The 24,106-nt window shown below is 35.7% G+C and overlaps 2 protein-coding genes across 2 annotated transcripts; one reads left to right on the top strand and one right to left on the bottom strand.

Annotated features, from left to right (window-relative positions):
- The first annotated feature begins 2,528 nt into the window (after positions 1–2,528).
- LOC121857617 (polyubiquitin-like) lies at positions 2,529–3,721 on the top strand. Its single transcript, XM_042353679.1, has one exon. The coding sequence runs from the start codon at positions 3,030–3,032 to the stop codon at positions 3,609–3,611; it is 582 nt and encodes a 193-aa protein (XP_042209613.1). The 5' UTR covers positions 2,529–3,029; the 3' UTR covers positions 3,612–3,721.
- A 655-nt stretch (positions 3,722–4,376) lies between these two features.
- LOC121857616 (kelch-like protein 2) lies at positions 4,377–22,990 on the bottom strand. The gene is made up of 6 exons (XM_042353678.1): positions 22,971–22,990; positions 22,659–22,835; positions 22,103–22,279; positions 19,119–19,253; positions 9,845–10,079; positions 4,377–4,517 (listed from the first exon to the last, which is right to left on the bottom strand). The coding sequence occupies exons 1-6, from the start codon at positions 22,988–22,990 to the stop codon at positions 4,377–4,379; spliced, it is 885 nt and encodes a 294-aa protein (XP_042209612.1).
- Between the last annotated feature and the right edge of the window lie 1,116 nt (positions 22,991–24,106).

Below are 24,106 nucleotides of genomic sequence, written 5' to 3'. Positions count from 1 at the left end.
ATCTGCAATAGGGTTATATCTTTCAATCGTTTGGGATATGACCGCATCGGTCGATCCCGTCCAACGATTAAAGATAGTCAAACCACCAAAGGCATAGAGATAACCTCCATGAGCGCATAATCCAAAATCACACCGTGGGAGCATCATAGAAGATATCCCGGTCCAATTATCTTTCTGAGGATCATAAACATCACCATTTGCCAAAATCTGATTATCATGTCCCCGTTTTTTTATTTCTATCTCCCCTCCAACAACGAAAATTTTCCCATGTAAGACTGCTATTCCTGGCCCACATCTCTCAATTTTCATGGGGCAAACTTTATGCCATTTCTGCTTAAAGATATCAAAACATTCGACACTTTTATATGTAAACAGATCTGTTCTTCGAAAGGGGACACAGATTTCTCTCTTTTGTCCACCTAAGACATAAATTTTCTTTCGTGTAGAAATTCTTGGCTGGACATACGAGGCTTCCCTTTTGGCCAAGTTTGTGTGCTGTTTAAGGTTAACCTTCAATCTGATATCAGCGGAGCACTCACTAATTGATTTTTCTATTAGTTTACTTGGAATTAAAGACAATTTCAGTCGTTTTAAAATGTCAAAATTCCAACAACAATATCTATTATTTATATCTTGTGCTTGTGTAATCCATCTGATGGCAGCAGAGAATACCTGCAATAAATAATAAAGAAAGATAAATTAGAGTTCAAATTTTTGTAAAAGTCAATTGAAAGTTGTACGTACATATTAAATAAAAAAAAATATTTATATTTTACCTGAAACTCAGAGTCAATATGAAGATACTCTGAATCCAAAAAATACAGCAGAATTTCTTTCGGAATCTCAAGAAATTCTTGCTCCATTGTCACTTCTACGAAATTGGAGAAGATGAAATCCCGGGAAGAATGCAGCAACCTTACTAAATTATGGGCCTCAGCAAACCTGTTTTTTAAAATAAAATAAATATGGAATTAGTTACGTATAGGTGCAGATAAAAATACATATTATATAAATAGTTTGAAAATAATTAATTATTATACTGTACGTACCGGTAAATTCCTAAAGCATTAGATGGATGAAGTTCCCTCTTGAGAAAATCTGTACAAACAAGTACAGCACGGGACATTATCAGCATGTTTGCAGCCGCAATTAACTCCTGTGCGTTTTCCACTATTATCTTGATGTTTCCTAAAGTATTTAAAAAACAAAAATAAATTTTATAATTATTTCTTTTTGTTTTACATATAGCATAGCAATATGAAAACTTAAAATGTTTTCCCTTACCAGTATATATGAACTCGATGAGCAGTTTTAATATATTGGGTTTCATAAACTTCATTTCTATTGACTGTGTTGTTTTTTCAGCTAATCCACCAGTAAACATGGTCTTAAAATATTTGCTTCCCGCCGAGAGTATTACACGGTGAGCCTGTGGAATAAAATGTAATCTCCATCAGTTTTTTTTTTTTTTTATATTTGTCCCCGAGGGGGGCTAGTTTATTGATTGGGGTGGGTACGTTAAGGGGGCGTAAAAGTCTAGGTGAAGGGTCGTCGTCATAACATAGGTTTTGTCAAGTTTAAATAAAAATGAGAGATGGATTGAATTTGTAGGTGGTAGGGGGGGGGGGAGTTCCTGGTTATGATAAAGATTGACGTGACATTAATATGTCGTCAAATACCAGGCCTATGACTTGGAGGAGGACTGGGAGGAGGGATATTTTGTGGGAAGGAAAAAGTGTTGGTAACGGCCTGGGACCTATAGGAGGAGGTCATGGGGCAAGTGGAGGATGTAAAATGAGAGAGGCCATAATAACAGTGCGGTGAGGTACCTATAGATGTAGACTGGTCGAACAATAGGAAGCCAAAATAAAACCACTGCTAGGAAGCAAGCCAAAATCAAACCACTGCTAGGAAGCAAACCAAAAATTAAACCACTTCTAGGAAGCATTCAGAGAAGTTAGGAGATTTCTTCCACTATTCCTTGGTCCTAGACTCCTGGGCAGTTAGGGCGGCGGCGGGTAGAGTGTGGACGGTGTACTTCGATATGGGTATAAAAGGTGGGTGATGGAGGGCAGGCAGAGAAGAAAGTGTAGGAGATAAATACAGGTAAATGTTTCACTCACTCACCTTCACAACTGATCCATCAGCTAATAATATTTCTACATCACATAACTCTTGTGACTGCCAGAGGAAATGTATGTAGTCTAGTAGGTAGTTCGGATAAGATTTACATTCCTCTTCCTCCTCCTTCTCCTCCTCGTTATGAGAGAGCTCCACATGTGCAGCCGCCATCTTCAGATACTAATGTAATACTAACTAGTTGTCAGTTTTATTTTTAGTGGTGTGGTGATATCTGGTAATACCCGTAGTGGTGGTGGTGGTGGTGGTGGTGGTGGTGGTGGTGGTGGTGGTGGTGGTGCTTCCGTTGCTTCTTCCAACAGTAACAAAACTAAACTACAGCCACACTCCTAAGACAGTCAAACCACCAAAGGCATAGAGATAACCTCCATGAGCGCATAATCCAAAATCACCGTGGGAGCACCATAGAAGATACCCCGATCAAATTATCTTCCCAAAGCGGATCAGGATTATAAAGTTCATCGTCTGCCGGTTCAATTTCTATATGTAAGACTGCTACTTCTGGCCCTACACATCTCTCAATTTTCATTGGGCAAACTTTCTGCCATTTCTGCCTAAAGCCCATAAATGCTAGGCATTTAATTTTATTATTCTATATTTGTATATGCATAGCTAGGTTACACAGAAGATAGACTGCAAATGTTATTGCTCTATACTGTATGTGTGTGTGGGGGGTATGAGTTACTTTGGTTAAAGCCAAGATTTATATGTACTGTACAATATGTGTATAAAATATTAATGTAGTAGTCTTGTGTTTTCATATATAATGGTTGCCTTGCTACCTACTATAACATGCTCAACAATCTTGTAGATATTTAAATTTAAGATTATTTAAGAATTATACTGTTGGCTAAAATTTTACTAATGAATTGTTTTCTTTGCAGTACATCATGCAGATCTTCGTGAAAACCCTCACTGGAAAGACTATTACTCTTGAAGTAGAACCTTCAGACACCATTGAAAATGTAAAGGCAAAAATTCAGGATAAGGAAGGCATCCCCCCAGACCAGCAGAGATTGATCTTTGCTGGTAAGCAGTTGGAGGATTGTCGCATTCTTTCTGACTACAATATCCAGAAGGAATCTACACTCCATTTGGTATTGCGTCTTAGAGGAGGAATGCAGATCTTTGTGAAATTTACAGGAAAGCTTACCCTAGAAGTAGAACCTTCAGACACCATTGAAAATGTAAAGGCCAAAATTCAGGATAGGGAAGGCACCCCCCCAAACCAGCAGAAATTGATCTTTGCTGGTAAGCAGTTGGAGGATTGTCGCATTCTTTCCGACTGCAATATCCAGAAGGAATCTACACTGCAACTTATTAGAGAAGGAAAAGAAAACAACATCTCTGTGAAAACCCTTACCCTTACAGGAGACCATATTATCCTAGAATTAGAATCTTCACACGATATCACATTCCCCCCTTTGTTATTGTTGCGTCATAGAGGAATGCAGATCTTTATGAAAAAATAAAGTATTCCGGATGAAATGTTCAAATTTCCTTTAATGTATGGAATGGAAAAGATTTAATCACATTGTTATTATTTTAACCGAACCCAAATAAACACTTTTAAATTATTTTATTCATTGTTTTTTTATCACATACTGCAAAACCTATATATGTGAAAAACTGAATATTTTTGTTTTCTCGATTGGCTAATTTGCAATGTGACCTAACAGGTAGTTGGCAGTATGTTGGGAGAGTTTACAAAGAATACAAAACCGCAAATATATGTGAAAAACTGAGTATTTTTGTTTTCTCTATTATTTTTGTTTTCTCGATTGGCTAATTTGCAATGTGACCTAGCAGGTAGTTGGCAGTATGTTGAGATAGGTTGGGTAGAGTTTACAAAGAATAATACAACCCTCTATTATTTTTGTTTTCTCGATTGGCTAATTTGCAATGTGACCTAGCAGGTAGTTGGCAGTATGTTGGGATAGGTTGGGTAGAGTTTACAAAGAATAATACAATTTTATATCTTGCTTTTTATTTACTAAAATAAGAATGAGTGAGAATGAAGGAGGAGGAGGAGGAAATCAGTATATAGGTTTTCAAAGTTTCGAGTAGTCAAATTAAGACTGCTATAGCATTAGTCCGACTTTCAGGGAGTGGTGTACAGCTTATCCACTTGTTATTCTTAGGGTCGAAATACTCCACATTAGCGAGAGAAATCTAAAAAGAAAAAAAAAGTTATAAATATTATTATCAATATTTATCATTTTATATTAATCATTCTTTTATTCTTCTTTCCTTACCATTCCAATTCCATTCAAACCACTCCAGTAACCGCCTATGACATATAACAGAGAATTTGTGACAACAACTGCTGGGCTACTTCGACCCAAATACTCTGAAGACGAACACTTAAACCATTGGTTCTGTGGGAAAGTAAAAGAAAAAGGTTAAAACAAGAGTAAGGGGGCGGGAGGGGGGTATACAATTTTTTCCCTTTGTTCCTAAAGTATTACAACAATTCTTCCACTTCCTGGTTACAATATTAAACTTTAAGTACTGGTAAATAATCTTACCTGCTCAAAAGAATATCTTTTCATTGAATTTTCATCCAGAATACCATCACCTACTACGTACAAAAAATTATCTAAAACTGCAACGCCTATCGTCTTAGACGGTGGACCTTGCATTGATGTTAGATTCTTCCACTCTCCAGTTACAGGATTGTATGAGAGAAAATCATGCAGGGGATTGTAAGTGTCCGTATATCCACCAATAATGTAAATAAGACCTCGATGTTCTACTATACCCATGCTATAAAAAGAAAAAAAAAGGAAAAAAAACAGTACAGGTTACTGCGACATTTTCTCATTATTATTATTAGTAATTCACACTATCAGTAAATCAAAATTGTTATTGTACTGGTTATTGTACTTACTTGGATCTAGCTTCTGGCATATTTGACTCTAATAATCTCCACTCATCTGTAATAGGGTTATATCTTTCAATATTTTTTCCTATTTCCATTGAATCCGTCCAACCACCGAAGGCATAGAGATAACCACCATAAGCGCATAATCCAAAATCACACCGTGGGATTACCATAGAAGATATTCCAGTCCAATAATCTTCCTGTGGATCATAAACTTCGCCATCCGCCAAAATCTGAGCGTCTATCTCTCCAACCCCTCCAACCACGAAAATTTTTCCATGTAAGACTTCTATTCCTGGTGAAATTCTCCCAATTTTCATAGGACAAACTTTTTGCCATTTCTGCCTAAAGGTATCAAAACATTCGATACTTTTAAGTAGATATTCCTCTGATCTATTCCATATTATATTGAATTCTTTCCTTGATCCACCTATGACATAAATTTTCTTTCGATTACAAATTCTTGGCTGGACATAAAAGGAGGCTTCCTCTTTAGCCAAGTTTATCTGCTGTTTAAGGTTAACTTTCAATCTGATGTCAGAGCACTCATTAATTGCTTTTTCTATTAGTTTACTTGAAATTAAAGACAATTTCACTCGTTTTAAAATATCGAGAATCCAACAAAGTCTATCAGTTATTTCTTGTGTAATCCATCTGATGGCAGCAGAGAATACCTGCAATATAACAAAAGAAAAGAAAAAGAAAGTGAGAGCTGCAATAAAAAAAGAAAAAATAAATAAAATTTTCAATAAATAAATATTAAATAAAAAGAAAAATATATAATATTTACCTGAAACTCAGAGTCAATATGAAGATACTCAGAATCCAAAAAATATAGTAGAGTTTCTTTAGGAATCTCAAGAAACTCTTGCTCCATTGTCACTTCTACGAAATTGGAGAAGATGAAATCCCGCGAACCATTCAACAAGCTTACTAAATAATGGGCCTGAGCAAACCTGTAAAAAAAAAAAAAATAAAAAAAATAAAAAAATATCCTCTCTAGAATAGGATTAGATCGAATCAGAATCAATCAAATTAAAACAGAACAGAAACAAAATAAAAATTCGTTACCTGTAAATTCCCAAAACATTGGATGGATCAAGTTCGCTCTTGAGAAAGTCTGTACAAACAAATACAGCACGGGGCATGAACAGCATGTTCGCAGCCACAATTAACTCCTGTGCGTTTCCCACTGTTATCTCGATGTTTCCTAAAGTATTTTTACAAAAAAAGAAAAAAAAAATATTTCATTTCTTCATTTGCAACAAAATAAAAATTTTACTTATAGATAGCAGCTTAGCACTATGAAAACTTAAAATATTTTCCCTTACCAGTATATATGAAGTCGATAAGCAGTTTTAATATATTGGGTTTCATAGACTTCATTTCTATTGATTGTGTTGTTTTCTCAGCAAATCCACACGTAAACATGGTTTTAAAATAGTCACTTCCCGCTGACAGTATTACACGGTGAGCCTGTGGAATAAAATGTAATCTCCATGGTTCATTTTTTAAAATTTGTTAGTTCGTTCATACTGCCTTTATACATACATTAAGGGGACGTAAAAATCTGGGTGAAGAGTCGTTGTCATAGCATAGGTTTTGTGAAGTTACATAAAAGTGAGAGAATTATGGACGGACGGACAACAAAATCAAACCATTACCTGGAAGCAAACCAAAATTAAACCACTGCTAGGAAGCAAGCCCAAATCAAAGTACTGCTAGGAAACATTGATTCTATCGTGCGAAGAAAGTTGGATAAACAGCTCTTTATTTGTGTCGGGGGAGAAAGGAAGTTAGGGGAGAGCAGGGAAATTTCTTCCACTGCACTGGATAGACTTTGTTAATCATGTTCCACTGACTTCTCCTGGGCGGTAATAAGGAATGGAGGGTGAGTGTGGGCGGTGTAGTTAAGTTTCCCTCCCCCGATATGGTGTGTAAATGATGGGTGGGTGATGGAGGGCAGGCAGAGAAATGTTTCTTCACTCACAGATAAATGTTTCACTCACTCACCTTCACAACTGATCCATCAGCTAATAATATTTCTACATCACATAACTTTTCTGACTGCCAGAGGAAATGTATATCGTCTAGTAGGTAGTTAGGATAAGATTTACATTCCTCCTCCTCCTCCTCCTCGTGATGAGAGAGCTCCTCCACACGTGCAGCCGCCATCTTCAGATACTAATGTAAGACTAACCTAACCAGTTGTCAGCTTGGGAGAGAGAAGAGAGTAAATTGAGACTGCTCTAGCATTAATATATCAAGTTCCCGGTACATTTTATGTTAATAGGCTGTGATTAGGAGGAGGGATAGACTCAAGGTTTCGAGTCAAATTGAGACTACTAAAGCATCATTAGACCGTTCCTTAGGGAGTGATACCCATTCTGTAAAAAAAAAAAAAAAAGTATAGGCACTTATATTTTCCCATTATTATCAGTAGTTCACACTATCAGTCAGTAAATCCAATTTGAAAATTGTTATTGTACTTACTTGGATCTACCTTCTGGCATATTTGACTCTAATAATGTCCACTCATCTGCAATAGGGTCATATCTTTCAATACTTTTTTCGATGACCAATCCCGTCCAACCACCGAAGGCATAGAGAAAACCTCCATGAGCGCATAATCCAAAATCAGACCGTGGGATCACCATAGAAGATATTCCAGTCCAATAATCTTCCTGTGGATCATAAACTTCGCCATCTGCCCAAATCTGACTGTCCTCTCCACTCCCTCCAACAACGAAAATTTTCCCATGTAAGACTGCTATTCCAGGTGAACTTCTCACAATTTTCATAGGGCAAACTTTCTGCCATTTCTGCCTAAAGATATCAAAACATTCGACACTTTTTAAACTATACTCCTCTGATAGTTTCCATCCACCTATAACATAAATTTTCTTTCTAAGACAAATTCTTGGCTGGACAGAAAAGGCTGCTTCCTTTTTAGCCAAGTTTGTCTGCTTTTTAAGGTTAACCTTCAATTTAATATCAGCGGAGCAATCAGATTACATAAAAGTGAGAGAATTATGGACGGACAGACAACAAAATTAAACCACTGCTAGGAAGCAAGCCGCCCAAATCAAACCACTGCTAGGAAGCAAGCCGCCCAAATCAAATCACTGCTTGGAAACATTGATTCTCTCGTGAGAAGAAAGTTGGATAAGTAACTCTTTATTTGTGTCGGAGAAGAAGGGAAGTTGGGGGAACAGGGAAATTTCTTCTACTGTACTGGATATACTTTGTTAACCATGTTCCACTGACTTCTCCTAAACGGATGGTGAGTGTGGGCAGTGTAGTTAAGTTTCCCTCCCCCTATATGTGTGTAAATGGTGGGTGAGTGATGGAGGGCAGGCAGAGAAAGATATGTAGGTAGGAGTAAATGTTTCTTCACTTACAGATAAATGTTTCACTTACTCACCTTCACAACTGATCCATCAGCTAATAATATTTCTACATCACATAATTCTTGTGACTGCCAGAGGAAATGTATGTAGTCTAGCAGGTAGTTCGGATAAGATTTACATTCCTCTTCCTCCTCCTTCTCCTGCTCCTCTTTCTCCTTGTGATGAGAGAGCTCCACATGTGCAGCCGCCATCTTCAGATACTAATGTAATACTAACCAGTTGTCAGTTTTGTTTTTAGTTGTGTGGTGATATCTGGTAATATAGAGGAGAGATATACTCAAGATTTCGTGTGTTTATTATTTGTAATGGACTTAAAATGTAATATTTGTGTGTTAGGTTATTTGAGTGCCCATTAAAACTGGGGTCCATTAAGATTAAGGGCCCATTAAGACTAGGAGCCCCATCAACCCTGGGGCCCATTAAAGAAAACAACTTGACCGACCTGGATTAAAAAATAAATAAAAACATACACTTCTTTACTCTAGCATCAGACCGTTCCTCAGGGGTGTACAGTTTCTCCATTTGTTATCCTTAGGATAAAAATACTCCACATGACAATTTTAGTATATAATAATAAGAATTAATAAGACACATACACAGGAAGCAAAGTTTTGCTGTAACGTATGTGATGGGGTAATTAATATAAGCAACCTTCGCTATCACCAGTTACGTCACAGCAGCACCTCAAAGAAAACTTTTGAATTAATGTTTTGGATGCCTTGCGGCAGACTTTTTTTAAGCTACACACTTATCCTAACTAAACTTGGCCGTTAGCAAATGTGAAATTAAACAATTATAAGGATATTTTCAAATTTCATGTTAGGTAAGTTAAAAAGATAGAAAATTTTTCTAATTTTTATTTTATTTTAAATGGCCTCGCAACTGATCCATCAGCTGATGATATTTCTACATCAAGCAGGTAGTTCAGATAAGATTGTCAAATTGCAACTGCTCTAGCATCAATCCGACCCTCAGGAAGTGATGTACAGTGTATCCACCTATTATTCTTAGGGTCGAAATACTCCACATTCACATCAGTGACAAGTAGCTAAAAAAAAGAAAAAAAAATAGTTTAGGTTAAAACTTTGGATTATAAAGATTATTAATAAATATTATCAGTTTTCATTAATCATTCTTTTCAGTCTTCCTTACCGTGTTATCATCATTTCTAATGTCACCGCCTATGAAATATAACAGAGAATTTGTAGCAACAATTGCTGGGGAATTTAGACCGGAATACATTGATGAACACTTAAACCATTTGTTCTGTGGGAAAGTAAAAGAAAAAAAGGTAAAAGGAAGGGAGGGAGGTTATACAATTATTTACCAACAGTATTACAAATATTCTTCACATCCTGGCTGGCTACAATATAATAATAATTCATAAGCACTCCACGGTAAATAATCTTACCTGTTCAAAAGAATATCTTTCCATTTCCTCCAACTCAGTACCACCTACTACGTACAGAAAGTTATTCAAAACTGCAACACTTATCGTGTCACATGGTTCACCTAGCATTGGTGCTAGATTCTTCCACTCCTCAGTCACAGGATTGTATGAGAGAAGATCACGCAGGTCGTTGTCAGTGTCGTCCGTATATCCACCCATAATGTAAATGAGACCTCGATGTTCTACTATACCCATTCTGTAAAAGAAAAGAAAAGGAGAAAAAGACAAAAAAAAAAGTACAGGCCACTGCTACATTTTCTCATTATCAGTTACTATCAGTCAGTAAACCTAATTTGAAAATGGTTGAATTTTAACATTACAATTGTACTTACTTTTTTCTAGCTTCTGGCATATTTGACTTTAATAATCTCCACTCATCTGTAATAGGGTCATATCTTTCAATACTTTTTTCGACGACCGATCCCGTCCAACCACCGAAGGCATAAAGGTAACCTTCATGAGCGCATAATCCAAAATCACATCGTGGGGTAACCATAGAAGATATCCCAGTCCAATTATCTTCCTGTGGATTATAAACTTCGCCATCCGCCAAAATCGGAAAGGGTCTGGGTCTACCTCTCCTATCTCTCCAACCCCTCCCTCCAACAACGAAAATTTTTCCATGTAAGACTGCTATTTCTGGCCTTTCACTTTTTTTTTTCATCGGGCAAACTTTCTGCCATTCCTTCCTAAAGGTATCAAAACATTCTACACTTTTAAACGTCCCTAATCTATACCATACATTCCTTAATCCACCTATTACATAAATTTTCTTTCGAGTACAAATTCTTGGCTGGACATAAAAGAAGGCTTCCTCTTTAGCCAAGTTTATCTGCTGTTTAAGGTTAACTTTCAATTTAATATCAGCGGAGCACTCATTAATTGCTTTTTCTATTAGTTTACTTGAAATTAAAGACAATTTCACTCGTTTTAAAATATCGAGAATCCAACAAAGTCTATCAGTTATTTCTTGTGTAATCCATCTGATGGCAGCAGAGAATACCTGCAATATAACAAAAGAAAAGAAAAAGAAAGTGAGAGCTGCAATAAAAAAAGAAAAACGAAATAAAATTTTCAATAAATAAATATTAAATAAAAAGAAAAATATATAATATTTACCTGAAACTCAGAGTCAATATGAAGATACTCAGAATCCAAAAAATATAGTAGAGTTTCTTTAGGAATCTCAAGAAACTCTTGCTCCATTGTCACTTCTACGAAATTGGAGAAGATGAAATCCCGCGAACCATTCAACAAGCTTACTAAATAATGGGCCTGAGCAAACCTGTAAAAAAAAAAAAAATAAAAAAAATAAAAAAATATCCTCTCTAGAATAGGATTAGATCGAATCAGAATCAATCAAATTAAAACAGAACAGAAACAAAATAAAAATTCGTTACCTGTAAATTCCCAAAACATTGGATGGATCAAGTTCGCTCTTGAGAAAGTCTGTACAAACAAATACAGCACGGGGCATGAACAGCATGTTCGCAGCCACAATTAACTCCTGTGCGTTTCCCACTGTTATCTCGATGTTTCCTAAAGTATTTTTACAAAAAAAGAAAAAAAAAATATTTCATTTCTTCATTTGCAACAAAATAAAAATTTTACTTATAGATAGCAGCTTAGCACTATGAAAACTTAAAATATTTTCCCTTACCAGTATATATGAAGTCGATAAGCAGTTTTAATATATTGGGTTTCATAGACTTCATTTCTATTGATTGTGTTGTTTTCTCAGCAAATCCACACGTAAACATGGTCTTAAAATAGTCGCTTCCCGCTGACAGTATTACACGGTGAGCCTGTGGAATAAAATGTAATCCCCATCGTTTATTTTTTAAAATTTGTTAGTTCGTTCATACTGCCTTTATACATACATTAAGGGGACGTAAAAATCTGGGTGAAGAGTCGTTGTCATAGCATAGGTTTTGTGAAGTTACATAAAAGTGAGAGAATTATGGACGGACGGACAACAAAATCAAACCATTACCTGGAAGCAAACCAAAATTAAACCACTGCTAGGAAGCAAGCCCAAATCAAAGTACTGCTAGGAAACATTGATTCTATCGTGCGAAGAAAGTTGGATAAACAGCTCTTTATTTGTGTCGGGGGAGAAAGGAAGTTAGGGGAGAGCAGGGAAATTTCTTCCACTGCACTGGATAGACTTTGTTAATCATGTTCCACTGACTTCTCCTGGGCGGTAATAAGGAATGGAGGGTGAGTGTGGGCGGTGTAGTTAAGTTTCCCTCCCCCGATATGGTGTGTAAATGATGGGTGGGTGATGGAGGGCAGGCAGAGAAATGTTTCTTCACTCACAGATAAATGTTTCACTCACTCACCTTCACAACTGATCCATCAGCTAATAATATTTCTACATCACATAACTTTTCTGACTGCCAGAGGAAATGTATATCGTCTAGTAGGTAGTTAGGATAAGATTTACATTCCTCCTCCTCCTCCTCCTCGTGATGAGAGAGCTCCTCCACACGTGCAGCCGCCATCTTCAGATACTAATGTAAGACTAACCTAACCAGTTGTCAGCTTGGGAGAGAGAAGAGAGTAAATTGAGACTGCTCTAGCATTAATATATCAAGTTCCCGGTACATTTTATGTTAATAGGCTGTGATTAGGAGGAGGGATAGACTCAAGGTTTCGAGTCAAATTGAGACTACTAAAGCATCATTAGACCGTTCCTTAGGGAGTGATGTACAGTTTCTCCACTTTTTATCCTCAGGTTTTAGATTAAAACTTATTATAAAGGATTATTATAAAAATATTTAGGAATTATTAATATATTTTATTCTTATTTCCATTCTTCCTTACCAAGTTATGATAACCGTAACCGCCTATGACATAACAGAGGATTTGTGGCAGGCAACAACTGCTGGGATATTTCGACAAAATTAAACAATGGTACCATTGATCCACAAGGATACTTTATAAGAATACTTTCAAATTTCATGTTAGGGTAAGTTAAAAAAGATAGGAAACAAGCTTTTTTTTATTTAAAATGGATTAAATATGGAGGAGACAAATGTCAGTCTTGAGGGAAGTTTTCTTGATTGGGGATGTCGAAGGGAGTTAAAGTAAGACTGCTCTAGCATAAGACCGGCCCTCAGGGAGTGATGTACAGTTCATCCACTTATTAGTCTTAGGGTCGAAACACTCCACATTAGCGACAGATACCTTTAGAAAAAAAAACAGGTGGTTAGGTGGTTAAATTTGTAATATAATTTATTCATTTCATTCTTCCATTTCCATTCTTCCTTTCTTACCAGTTCAAGGTGGTCATTGGGACGATGACCACCTATGATATATAACAGAGAATTTGTGGCAACAACTGCTGGGATACTTCGCCAAAAATTCATTGATGAACACTTAAACCATTCGTTCTGTGGAAAGGAAAAGAAGGGAGGTTATACAACACTACATTATTACAAAAATTCTTCTCCCATATTACTTAAATTATTATTATTGTCTTTGGAAAGAGAAAAGAAGGGAGTTATACAATTTTTACTCCCTTTTCACTACTATAATTCAAATTGTATTGTATATAATTATAAGCATGCACATTACCTGTTCAAAAGAATATCTTTCTAGTGATTTTTCCCCTTCTTCATTAAAAAGACCACCCACTAAATACAAAAAGTTATTCAAAACTGCAACACCCATGTAGTTGTAGCGAGGTGGAGCACTCAGTGCTGCTAGATCTCTCCACTCCCCAGTTACAGGATTGTATGAGAGAAGTTCATGAAAGGGGTTATAAGAGTCCATACGTCCACTAACAATGTAAATAAGACCTTGATTTTCTACTATACCCATTCTGTAAAAAAAAAAAAAAAAGTATAGGCACTTATATTTTCTCATTATTATCAGTAGTTCACACTATCAGTCAGTAAATCCAATTTGAAAATTGTTATTGTACTTACTTGGATCTACCTTCTGGCATATTTGACTCTAATAATGTCCACTCATCTGCAATAGGGTCATATCTTTCAATACTTTTTTCGATGACCAATCCCGTCCAACCACCGAAGGCATAGAGAAAACCTCCATGAGCGCATAATCCAAAATCAGACCGTGGGATCACCATAGAAGATATTCCAGTCCAATAATCTTCCTGTGGATCATAAACTTCGCCATCTGCCCAAATCTGACTGTCCTCTCCACTCCCTCCAACAACGAAAATTTTCCCATTTAAGACTGCTATTCCTGGTGAACTTCTCACAATTTTCATAGGGCAAACTTTCTGCCATTTCTGCCTAAAGATATCAAAACATTCGACACTTTTAAATGTAAACCCATCTGATATATAGAGTTCTTTCATGAATCCACCTATGAGATAAATTTTCTTTCGAGTACAAATTCTTGGCTGGACAGAAAAGGCTGCTTCCTTTTTAGCCAAGTTTGTCTGCTTTTTAAGGTTAACCTTCAATTTAATATCAGCGGAGCACTCATTAATTGCTTTTTTTATTAGTTTACTTGAAATTAAAGGCAATTTCAGTCGTTTTAAAATGTCAAAATTCCAACAACAATATCTATTATTTATATCTTGTGCTTGTGTAATCCATCTGATAGCAGCAGAGAATACCTGCAATAAATAATAGAAAGATAAATTCGGGTTAATAATCTTGTAAATAAAAGTCAATTGAAAGTTGTACATATTAAATAAAAAAAAAATATTTACATTTTACCTGAAACTCAGAGTCAATATGAAGATACTCTGAATCCAAAAAATACAGCAGAATTTCTTTCGGAATCTCAAGAAATTCTTGCTCCATTGTCACTTCTACGAAATTGGAGAAGATGAAGTCCCGGGAAGAATGCAGCAACCTTACTAAATTATGGGCCTCAGCAAACCTGTTTTTAAAAAAAAAAAAAAAAATTATGTATAGGACAGATAAAAATACATATTATATAAACAGTTGGAAAATAATTAACTATTATTATTATACTGCACGTACCGGTAAATTCCCAAAGCATTAGATTGATGAAGTTCGCTCTTGAGAAAGTCTATACAAACAAGTACAGCACGTGATATCATCAACATGTTCGCAGCCGCAATTAACTCCTGTGCATTTTCCACTGTTATCTCGATGTTTCCTAAAGTTTTTGACAAAAAAAGAAAAAAAAAATTTCATTTATTCATTTGCAACAAAATAAAAATTTTACATATAGATAGCAGCATAGCACTATGAAAACTTAAAATATTTTCCCTTACCAGTATATATGAAGTCGACGAGCAGTCGTAATATATTGGGTTTCATGAACTTCATTTCTATTGACTGTGTTGTTTTCTCAGCAAATTCACACGTAAACATGGTCTTAAAATATTTGCTTCCAGCTGACAGTATTACACGGTGAGCCTGTGGAATAAAATGTAATCCCATCAGATTACATAAAAGTGAGAGAATTATGGACGGACAGACAACAAAATTAAACCACTGCTAGGAAGCAAGCCGCCCAAATCAAACCACTGCTAGGAAGCAAGCCGCCCAAATCAAATCACTGCTTGGAAACATTGATTCTCTCGTGAGAAGAAAGTTGGATAAGTAACTCTTTATTTGTGTCGGAGAAGAAGGGAAGTTGGGGGAACAGGGAAATTTCTTCTACTGTACTGGATATACTTTGTTAACCATGTTCCACTGACTTCTCCTAAACGGATGGTGAGTGTGGGCAGTGTAGTTAAGTTTCCCTCCCCCTATATGTGTGTAAATGGTGAGTGAGTGATGGAGGGCGGGCAGAGAAAGATATATAGGTAGGAGGTAAATGTTTCTTCACTTACAGATAAATGTTTCACTTACTCACCTTCACAACTGATCCATCAGCTAATAATATTTCTACATCACATAATTCTTGTGACTGCCAGAGGAAATGTATGTAGTCTAGCAGGTAGTTCGGATAAGATTTACATTCCTCTTCCTCCTCCTTCTCCTGCTCCTCTTTCTCCTTGTGATGAGAGAGCTCCACATGTGCAGCCGCCATCTTCAGATACTAATGTAATACTAACCAGTTGTCAGTTTTGTTTTTAGTTGTGTGGTGATATCTGGTAATACCCGTGGTGGTGGTGGTGGTGGTGGTGGTGCTTCCGTTGCTTCTTCAAACAATAACAAAACTAAACTACAGCCAGCAGCCTCTTTCTTTCAGTATGTTGGGGTAATTTAATATGTAATATTTGTGTGTTAAGTTAGTTGAGTGTCCATTAAAACTGGGGCCCATTAAGACTAAGGGCCCATTAAGATTAGAGGCCCCATTAACCCTGGGGCCCATTAAAGAAGACCTGGATAAAAAAAAGCAAAAAAATATACACTTTTTTACTCATCATACCGTTCCTCAGGGGTGTACAGTTTCTTCATTTGTTATCCTTAGGATCAAAATACTCCCTCTACATGACAATTTTTTACTTCTTTTTCACTATAGTTAAGCATAAGTCACATGACAAGGAAGCAAAGTTTTGCTGTAACGTATGTGATAAGCAACCTTAGCTATTACCAGTTGTGTCACAGCAGCTCAAAGAAAACTTTTGAATTAATGTTTTGGATACCTTTTTTTTAAGCTACACACTTATCCTAACTAATCTTGGCCGGTTAGACAGCTTTGGTCAGTTCTTTATTACTTTAAAATTTCATATTAGGTAAGTTAAAAAGATAGAAAGCAAGCTTTTTTTTATTTTAAATGGATTAAATATGAAGATAATGTCAGTCTTGAGGAAGGTTTCTCTTCAAGCCCCCTGCTCCTTTGTCACTTCCACGAAATTGGTCAAGATGAAGTCCCGTGAAGAATGCAGCAACGATACTAAATTATGGGCCTCAGCAAACCTGTTCCCCCAACAAAAAGAAAAAAAATGGGATTTAGTTCAAATTCTGCATTGTATACGTACATATACAAATAAAAAACATCAAAACAAGAAAATAATATTAATTATTATACTGTACGTACCTGTAAATTCTTAAAGCATTGGATGGATGAAGTTCTCTCCTGAGAAAGTTTGTACAAATACGTACAACCTGGGGTATTCCTATCATGTTTGCAGTCACAATTAACTCCTGTATGTTTTCCTTTGTTATCTCGATTGTTCCGAAATTATCCTCACCAGTATATATAAATTCTATGAGCAGTTTAAATAGATTAAATTTGTGATCCACACGTGTCGCCGCCATTCTCAAATACTAATGTAACACTAACCACACAACCCACCAGTGTTTTTTGTAAATAGTGGTAGTGGTGATATCTGGTAATTTTAACAGAGAGGGGGAGGTAAGAGGTGGTGGTGGTGATGCTTCCGTCCTCACCTCCAAACAGTAGCAAAACTAAACTACAGCAGCCTGGGATAGGTAGTAAAAACTATACATTAATTTAAGTTTTTATTTTTATTTTAAGTGTGTGTTTGAGGATGAAGAGGAAGAAGAGGACCTGCAAGTTTCTTTGTTGGATATTCTTCAGCTTCTTGAGCTTGGGGAAGTGTCAAGAAGAGAGAGAGAAGAGAAAGAAAGTCAGTCAAATTGTGACTGCTTTAGCATCAGACCGACCCTCAAGTAGTGGTGTACAGTTTCTCCTCTTGTTGTTATTCTTAAGGTCAAAATACTCCACAGCGACAGATACCTTTAAAACATTGTATATATTAATATCAGTTTTCCATCATTAATCATTAATCCATTTCATTCTATTCTTCCTTACCAATCTCTTCTTTACCTCAATGTCACTTTTTCTACAGTCACCTATGACATATAACAGAGAATTTGTGGCAACAACTGCTGGGCTATTTCGACAAAAAATTTATGAACACTTAAACCATTTGTTCTGAAACAGAAGAGGTTATATAATTACTTACAATTCTTCGTCATAATTGTAATTCAAAATAATAAGAATTTATAAGCACTGGTAAATAATCTTACCTGTTCAAAAGAATATTTTTCCATTGATTTTAGGCACCGAATCCGAATACCACTACCTACACCTACTACGTACAAAAAGTTATCCAAAAGTACAACACCTATTGGTAAAGAAGATGGACCTATTATTGGTGCTAAATTCTTCTACTCCCCAGTCACAGGATTGTATGAGAGAAGATCACGATTTTGCAGGTGGTCGAAAGTGATCTTATATCCACCAACAATGTAAATAAGACCTTGATGTTCTACTATACCCATTCTGTAAAAAAAAAAAACAGTACAGGCCACTGCAAAATTTTCTCATTATCAGTAATTCACACTATCAGTCAGATAAATTTATTTGAAAATGATGATTTTTAACAACAGTAGAAGTTTGACTCTAATAATCACTCCGAGAGAGAAGAGTCGTCACTTGTTTCAAAATGTCAAAAAAAGAGTAGATAAATTTGATTGATTTTAGTCTACTACGCAGCCGCAATTAACTCCTGTGCGTTTTCCACTGTTATCTCGATGTTTCCTAAAGTATCACTTACTCACCTTCACAACTGATCCAAATTGTGACTGCTTTTACATTCCTCCTCCTCCTCTCCTCGTGATGAGAAAGCTCCACCACACATGCAGCTTCAGATACTAATTATAAGGATACTTTCAAATTTCATGTTAGGTAAGTTAAATTAAAAGATAGAAAGCAAACCTTTTTTATTTTAAATGGATTAAATATGAAGATAATATCAGTCTTGAGGAAGGTTTAGGGAGTCAAATTAAGACTGCTCTAGAATAAGACCGGCCCTCAGGGAGTGATGTACAGTTCATCCACTTATTATTCTTAGGGTCGAAATATTCCACATTAGCGACAGATACCTAAAAAAAAAGTTAGAAGGTTAAAATTGTAATATAATTCATTCCATATAATTAATTCATTTCATTCTTCCATTGCCATTCTCCCTTTCTTACCAATCTATTAAGGTTATTTTGACGGTGACCTCCTATGACATATAACAGAGAATTTGTGGCAACAACTGCTGGGATACTTCGATCAAAATTCATTGATGAACACTTAAACCATTTGTTCTGTGGAAGGAAAAGAAGGGAGGGGAGGTTATACAATTTTTACTCCCTCTTTTCATTACACTACATACAGTATTACAAAAATTCTTCTTCAATATACTTAAATCATTATTGTTGTCTTGGGAAAGAGAAAAGAAGGGAGTTATACAATTTTTACTCCCTTTTCACTACTGTAATTCAAATTGTATTGCATGCATATTACCTGTTCAAAAGAATATCTTTCTAGTGATTTTTCCGCTTCTTCATTAAAAAGAAGGCCACCCACTAAATACAAAAAGTTATTCAAAACTGCAACACCCATGTAGTTGTAGCGAGGTGGAGCACGTCCTGCTAGTGCTCTCCACTCCCCAGTTACAGGATTGTATGAGAGAAGATCATGCATGGGGTTGTAAAAGTCCATATATCCACTAACAATGTAAATAAGACCTTGATGTTCTACTATACCCATGCTGTAAAAAGAAAAAAAGTATAGGCACTGTTATATTTTCTCATTATTATCAGTGTTCATACTATTAGTCAGTAAATCCAATTTGAAAATTGTTATTGTACTTACTTGGATCTACCTTCTGGCATATTTGACTCTAATAATCTCCACTCATCTGTAATAGGGTCATATCTTTCAATACTTTTTTCCATAACCGATCCCATCCAACCACCGAAGGCATAGAGATAACCTCCATGAGCGCATAATCCAAAATTACACCGTGGGATCACCATAGAAGATATTCCAGTCCAATAATCTTCCTGTGGATTATAAACTTCGCCATCCGTCAAAATCTGACTCTCCTTTCCAATCCCTCCAACAACGAAAATTTTTCTATGTAAGACTGCTATTCCTGGTGAATTTCTCACAATTTTCATGGGGCAAACTTTCTGCCATATCTGCCTAAAGATATCAAAACATTCGACACTTTTTTTAAATTTATTTTGGTAATAGTTTTCTTTCTTTAATCCACCTATGACATAAATTTTCTTTCGAGTACAAATTCTTGGCTGGACATATAAGGCTGCCCTTTTGGCCGCCAAGTTTGTCTGCTGTTTAAGGTTAACCTTAAATCTAATATCAGAGGAGCATTCATTAATTAATTTTTCTATTAGTTTACTTGAAATTAAAGATAATTTCATTCGTTTTAAAATGTCAAAATACCAACAACCATATCTATTAGTTCTTCGTGTAATCCATCTAATAGCAGCAGAGAATACCTGCAATAAATAATAGAGAAAGTTAATTTTGATAGTTGGGGATTAAAACTTTATTATATAAAGTCAGTTGAAAGTTTGTAATATTAAATAAAAAAAATTATTTTACCTGAAACTCAGAGTCAATATGAAGATACTCTGACTCAAGAAAATACAGTAGAATTTCTTTCGGAATCTCAAGAAATTCTTCCTCCATTGTCACTTCTACGAAATTGGAAAAGATGAAATCCCGCGAAGAATGCAGCAACCTTACTAAATAATGGGCCTTAGCAAACCTGTTTAAAAAAAAAACAATATGGAATTAGTTACGTCGTATTATATAAATAGTTTGAAAATAATTAATTATTATACTGCACATACCGGTAAATTCCCATAGCATTAGATGAATGAAGTTCACTCTTAAGAAAGTCTGTACAAAACCGTACAGCACGGGACATCATCAGCATGTTCGCAGCCGCAATTAACTCCTGTGCATTTTCCACTGTTATCTTCATTTTTCCTAAAGTATTAAAAAAAAGTTTTTTATTCATAATGTATTTCGTTTTAATTTAAATATAAGTATAGCAGCATTATGAAAACTTAAAATGTTTCCCCTTACCAGTATATATGAAGTGGACGAGCAGTTGTAATATATTGGGTTTCATAGACTTCATTTCTATTGACTGTGTTGTTTTCTCAGCAAATCCACACGTAAACATTGTCTTAAAATAATCGCTTCCTCCTGACAGTATTCCACGGTGAGCCTGTGAAATAAAATGTAATCCATCAGTTTTTGTTTTTTAAGATTTGGGTGATGGAGGGCAGAGAAAGATATATCACTCACTCACCTTCATAATTGATCCATCAGCTAATAATATTTCTACATCACATAACTGTTGTAACTGCCAGAGGAAATGTATGCAGTCTTGCAGGTAGTTAGGATAAGATTTACACTCCTCCTCCTCCTCCTCCTCGTAATGAGAGATCTCCACACGTGCAGCCGCCATCTTCAGATACTAATGTAATACTAACCAGTTGTCAGTTTTGTTTTTAGTGGTGGTGTGGTGATATCTGGTAATACCCGTGGTGATGGTGGTGGTGGTGGTGGTAGTGGTGGTGGTTGTGGTGGTGATTCTTCTGTTGCTTCTTCAAACAGTAACAACTATAAACTACAGCCAGCAACAGAAGTATTTTATTTTTTTATTTTAAGTGTGTGTGTTGAAGAGAGATGAGAGGAGGATGAAGAGACTTTAAAGTTTCTCGTGGGATATTCTTGATCTTGAGCTTGGGAGAGAAGAGATATCAAGTTTCCGGTTCATTTTATGTTAATAATATCAAATGCCGGCTGGGCTGTGACTAGAAGGAGGGGAGAGTGAGGGGGTGTAAGGGAGAGTGAGGAAGTGTAAGGGCACATCAGATTTTTTTTTATTTGTCTCTGGGATGGTTGTGGCAGTCTTCCCATAAGTGAGGCAGCTGATGTGATTGTATGCAAAAAATATATTTCTCGCTCACCTTCACAACTGATCCATCAGCTGATAATATTTCTACATCAGTAGGTAGTTCAGATAAGATTGTCAAATTGAAACTGCTCTAGCATCAGACCGACCCTCAGGGAGTGATGTACAGTTTATCCACCTATTATTCTTAGGGTCGAAATACTCCACATTAGCGACAGATATCTAAAAAGAAAAAAAAATAGTTTGAGGTTAAAACTTTGGATTATAAAGATTATTAATAAATATTATCATTTTTCATTAAGCATTCTTTTCATTCTTCCTTACCAGGCTATTATAATTTCTACTGTAGTCACCGCCTATGACATATAACAGAGAATTTGTAGCAACAACTGCTGGGCTATGACCGAAATACATTGATGAACACTTAAACCATTTGTTCTGTGAGAAAGTAAAAGAAAAAAGGTAAAAGGAAGGGAGGGAGGTCATAAAATTTTTATCCCTTTTCACTAAGTATTATAAATTGAAAATTCAAACTTTATCGTATATAATCTCATAATCTTACCTGTTCAAAAGAATATCTTTCCATTGATTTTTTCCCATTATTATCACCTACTACGTACAAAAAGTTATCTAAAACTGCAACGCCTATCGTCTTAGATGGTGGACCTAGCATTGGTGCTAGATTCTTCCACTCCCCAGTCACAGGATTGTATGAGAGAAGATCATGCAGGGGATTGTAAGTGTACGTATATCCACCAATAATGTAAATAAGACCTCGATGTTCTACTATTCCCATCCTGTAAAAGAAAAGAAAAGGAGAAAAAGAAAAAAAAACAGTACAGGCTACTGCTACATTTTCTCATTATCAGTTACTATCAGTCAGTAAATCTAATTTGAAAATGGTTGACATTACAATTGTAACTAGAGCAATCTTTGTAGCAACAACTGCTGGGCTATGACCGAAATACATTGATGAACACTTAAACCATTTGTTCTGTGAGAAAGTAAAAGAAAAAAGGTAAAAGGAAGGGAGGGAGGTCATAAAATTTTTATCCCTTTTCACTAAGTATTATAAATTGAAAATTCAAACTTTATCGTATATAATCTCATAATCTTACCTGTTCAAAAGAATATCTTTCCATTGATTTTTTCCCATTATTATCACCTACTACGTACAAAAAGTTATCTAAAACTGCAACGCCTATCGTCTTAGATGGTGGACCTAGCATTGGTGCTAGATTCTTCCACTCCCCAGTCACAGGATTGTATGAGAGAAGATCATGCAGGGGATTGTAAGTGTACGTATATCCACCAATAATGTAAATAAGACCTCGATGTTCTACTATTCCCATCCTGTAAAAGAAAAGAAAAGGAGAAAAAGAAAAAAAAACAGTACAGGCTACTGCTACATTTTCTCATTATCAGTTACTATCAGTCAGTAAATCTAATTTGAAAATGGTTGATTTTTAACATTACAATTGTACTTACTTTTTTCTAGCTTCTGGCATATTTGATTCTAATAATCTCCACTCATCTGTAATAGGGTCATATCTTTCAATACTTTTTTCGACGACCGATCCCGTCCAACCACCGAAGGCATAAAGGTAATCTCCATGAGCGCATAATCCAAAATCACATCGTGGGGTAACCATAGAAGATATCCCAGTCCAATTATCTTCCTGTGGATTATAAACTTCGCCAACCGCCAAAATCGGAGAGGGTATCTCCTCTCCAACCCCTCCAACAACGAAAATTTGTCCACGTAAGACTGCTATTTCTGGCCAAATTCTTATATTTTTCATGGGGCAAACTTTCTGCCATTCCTTCCTAAAGGTATCAAAACATTCGACACTTTTAAACATATATTCCTCTGATCTATTCCATAATCTAATGAGTTCGTTCTTTGATCCACCTATGACATAAATTTTCTTTCTAGTACAAATTCTTGGCTGGACATAAAAGGAGGCTTCCTTTTTAGCCAAGTTTATCTGCTGTTTAAGGTTAACTTTCAATCTGATGTCAGAGCACTCATCAATTGATTTTTCTATTAGTTTACTTGAAATTAAAGATAATTTCACTCGTTTTAAAATGTCAAGAATCCAACAAAGTCTATCAGTTATTTCCTGTGTAATCCAACTGATGGCAGCAGAGAATACCTGCAATATAACAAAAGAAAAAGAAAGTGAGCTGCAATACCCCCCCTCAAAAAAAAAAAAGATTTTTGAAATTGATAAATAAATATTAAATAAAAAGAAAAATATCTAATATTTACCTGAAACTCAGAGTCAATATGAAGATACTCTGAATCCAAAAAATACAGCAGAATTCTTTCGGAATCTCAAGAAATTCTTGCTCCATTGTCACTTCTACGAAATTGGAGAAAATGAAGTCCCGGGAAGAATGCAGCAACCTTACTAAATTATGGGCCTCAGCAAACCTGTTTAAAAAAAAAAAAATAAAAAATACGTATAGGACAGATAAAAATACATATTATATAAACAGTTGGAGAATAATTAATTAATTATTATTATACTGCACGTACCGGTAAATTCCCAAAGCATTAGATGGATAAAGTTCGCTCTTGAGAAAGTCTATACAAACAAGTACAGCACGTGATATCATCA

Source organism: Homarus americanus, unplaced genomic scaffold (genome assembly GCF_018991925.1).
Source record: "Homarus americanus isolate GMGI-L3 unplaced genomic scaffold, GMGI_Hamer_2.0 scaffold55916, whole genome shotgun sequence".
NCBI classification, from domain to species: Eukaryota; Metazoa; Arthropoda; class Malacostraca; order Decapoda; family Nephropidae; genus Homarus; species Homarus americanus.
This window is presented reverse-complemented; position numbering and strand designations above follow the sequence as displayed.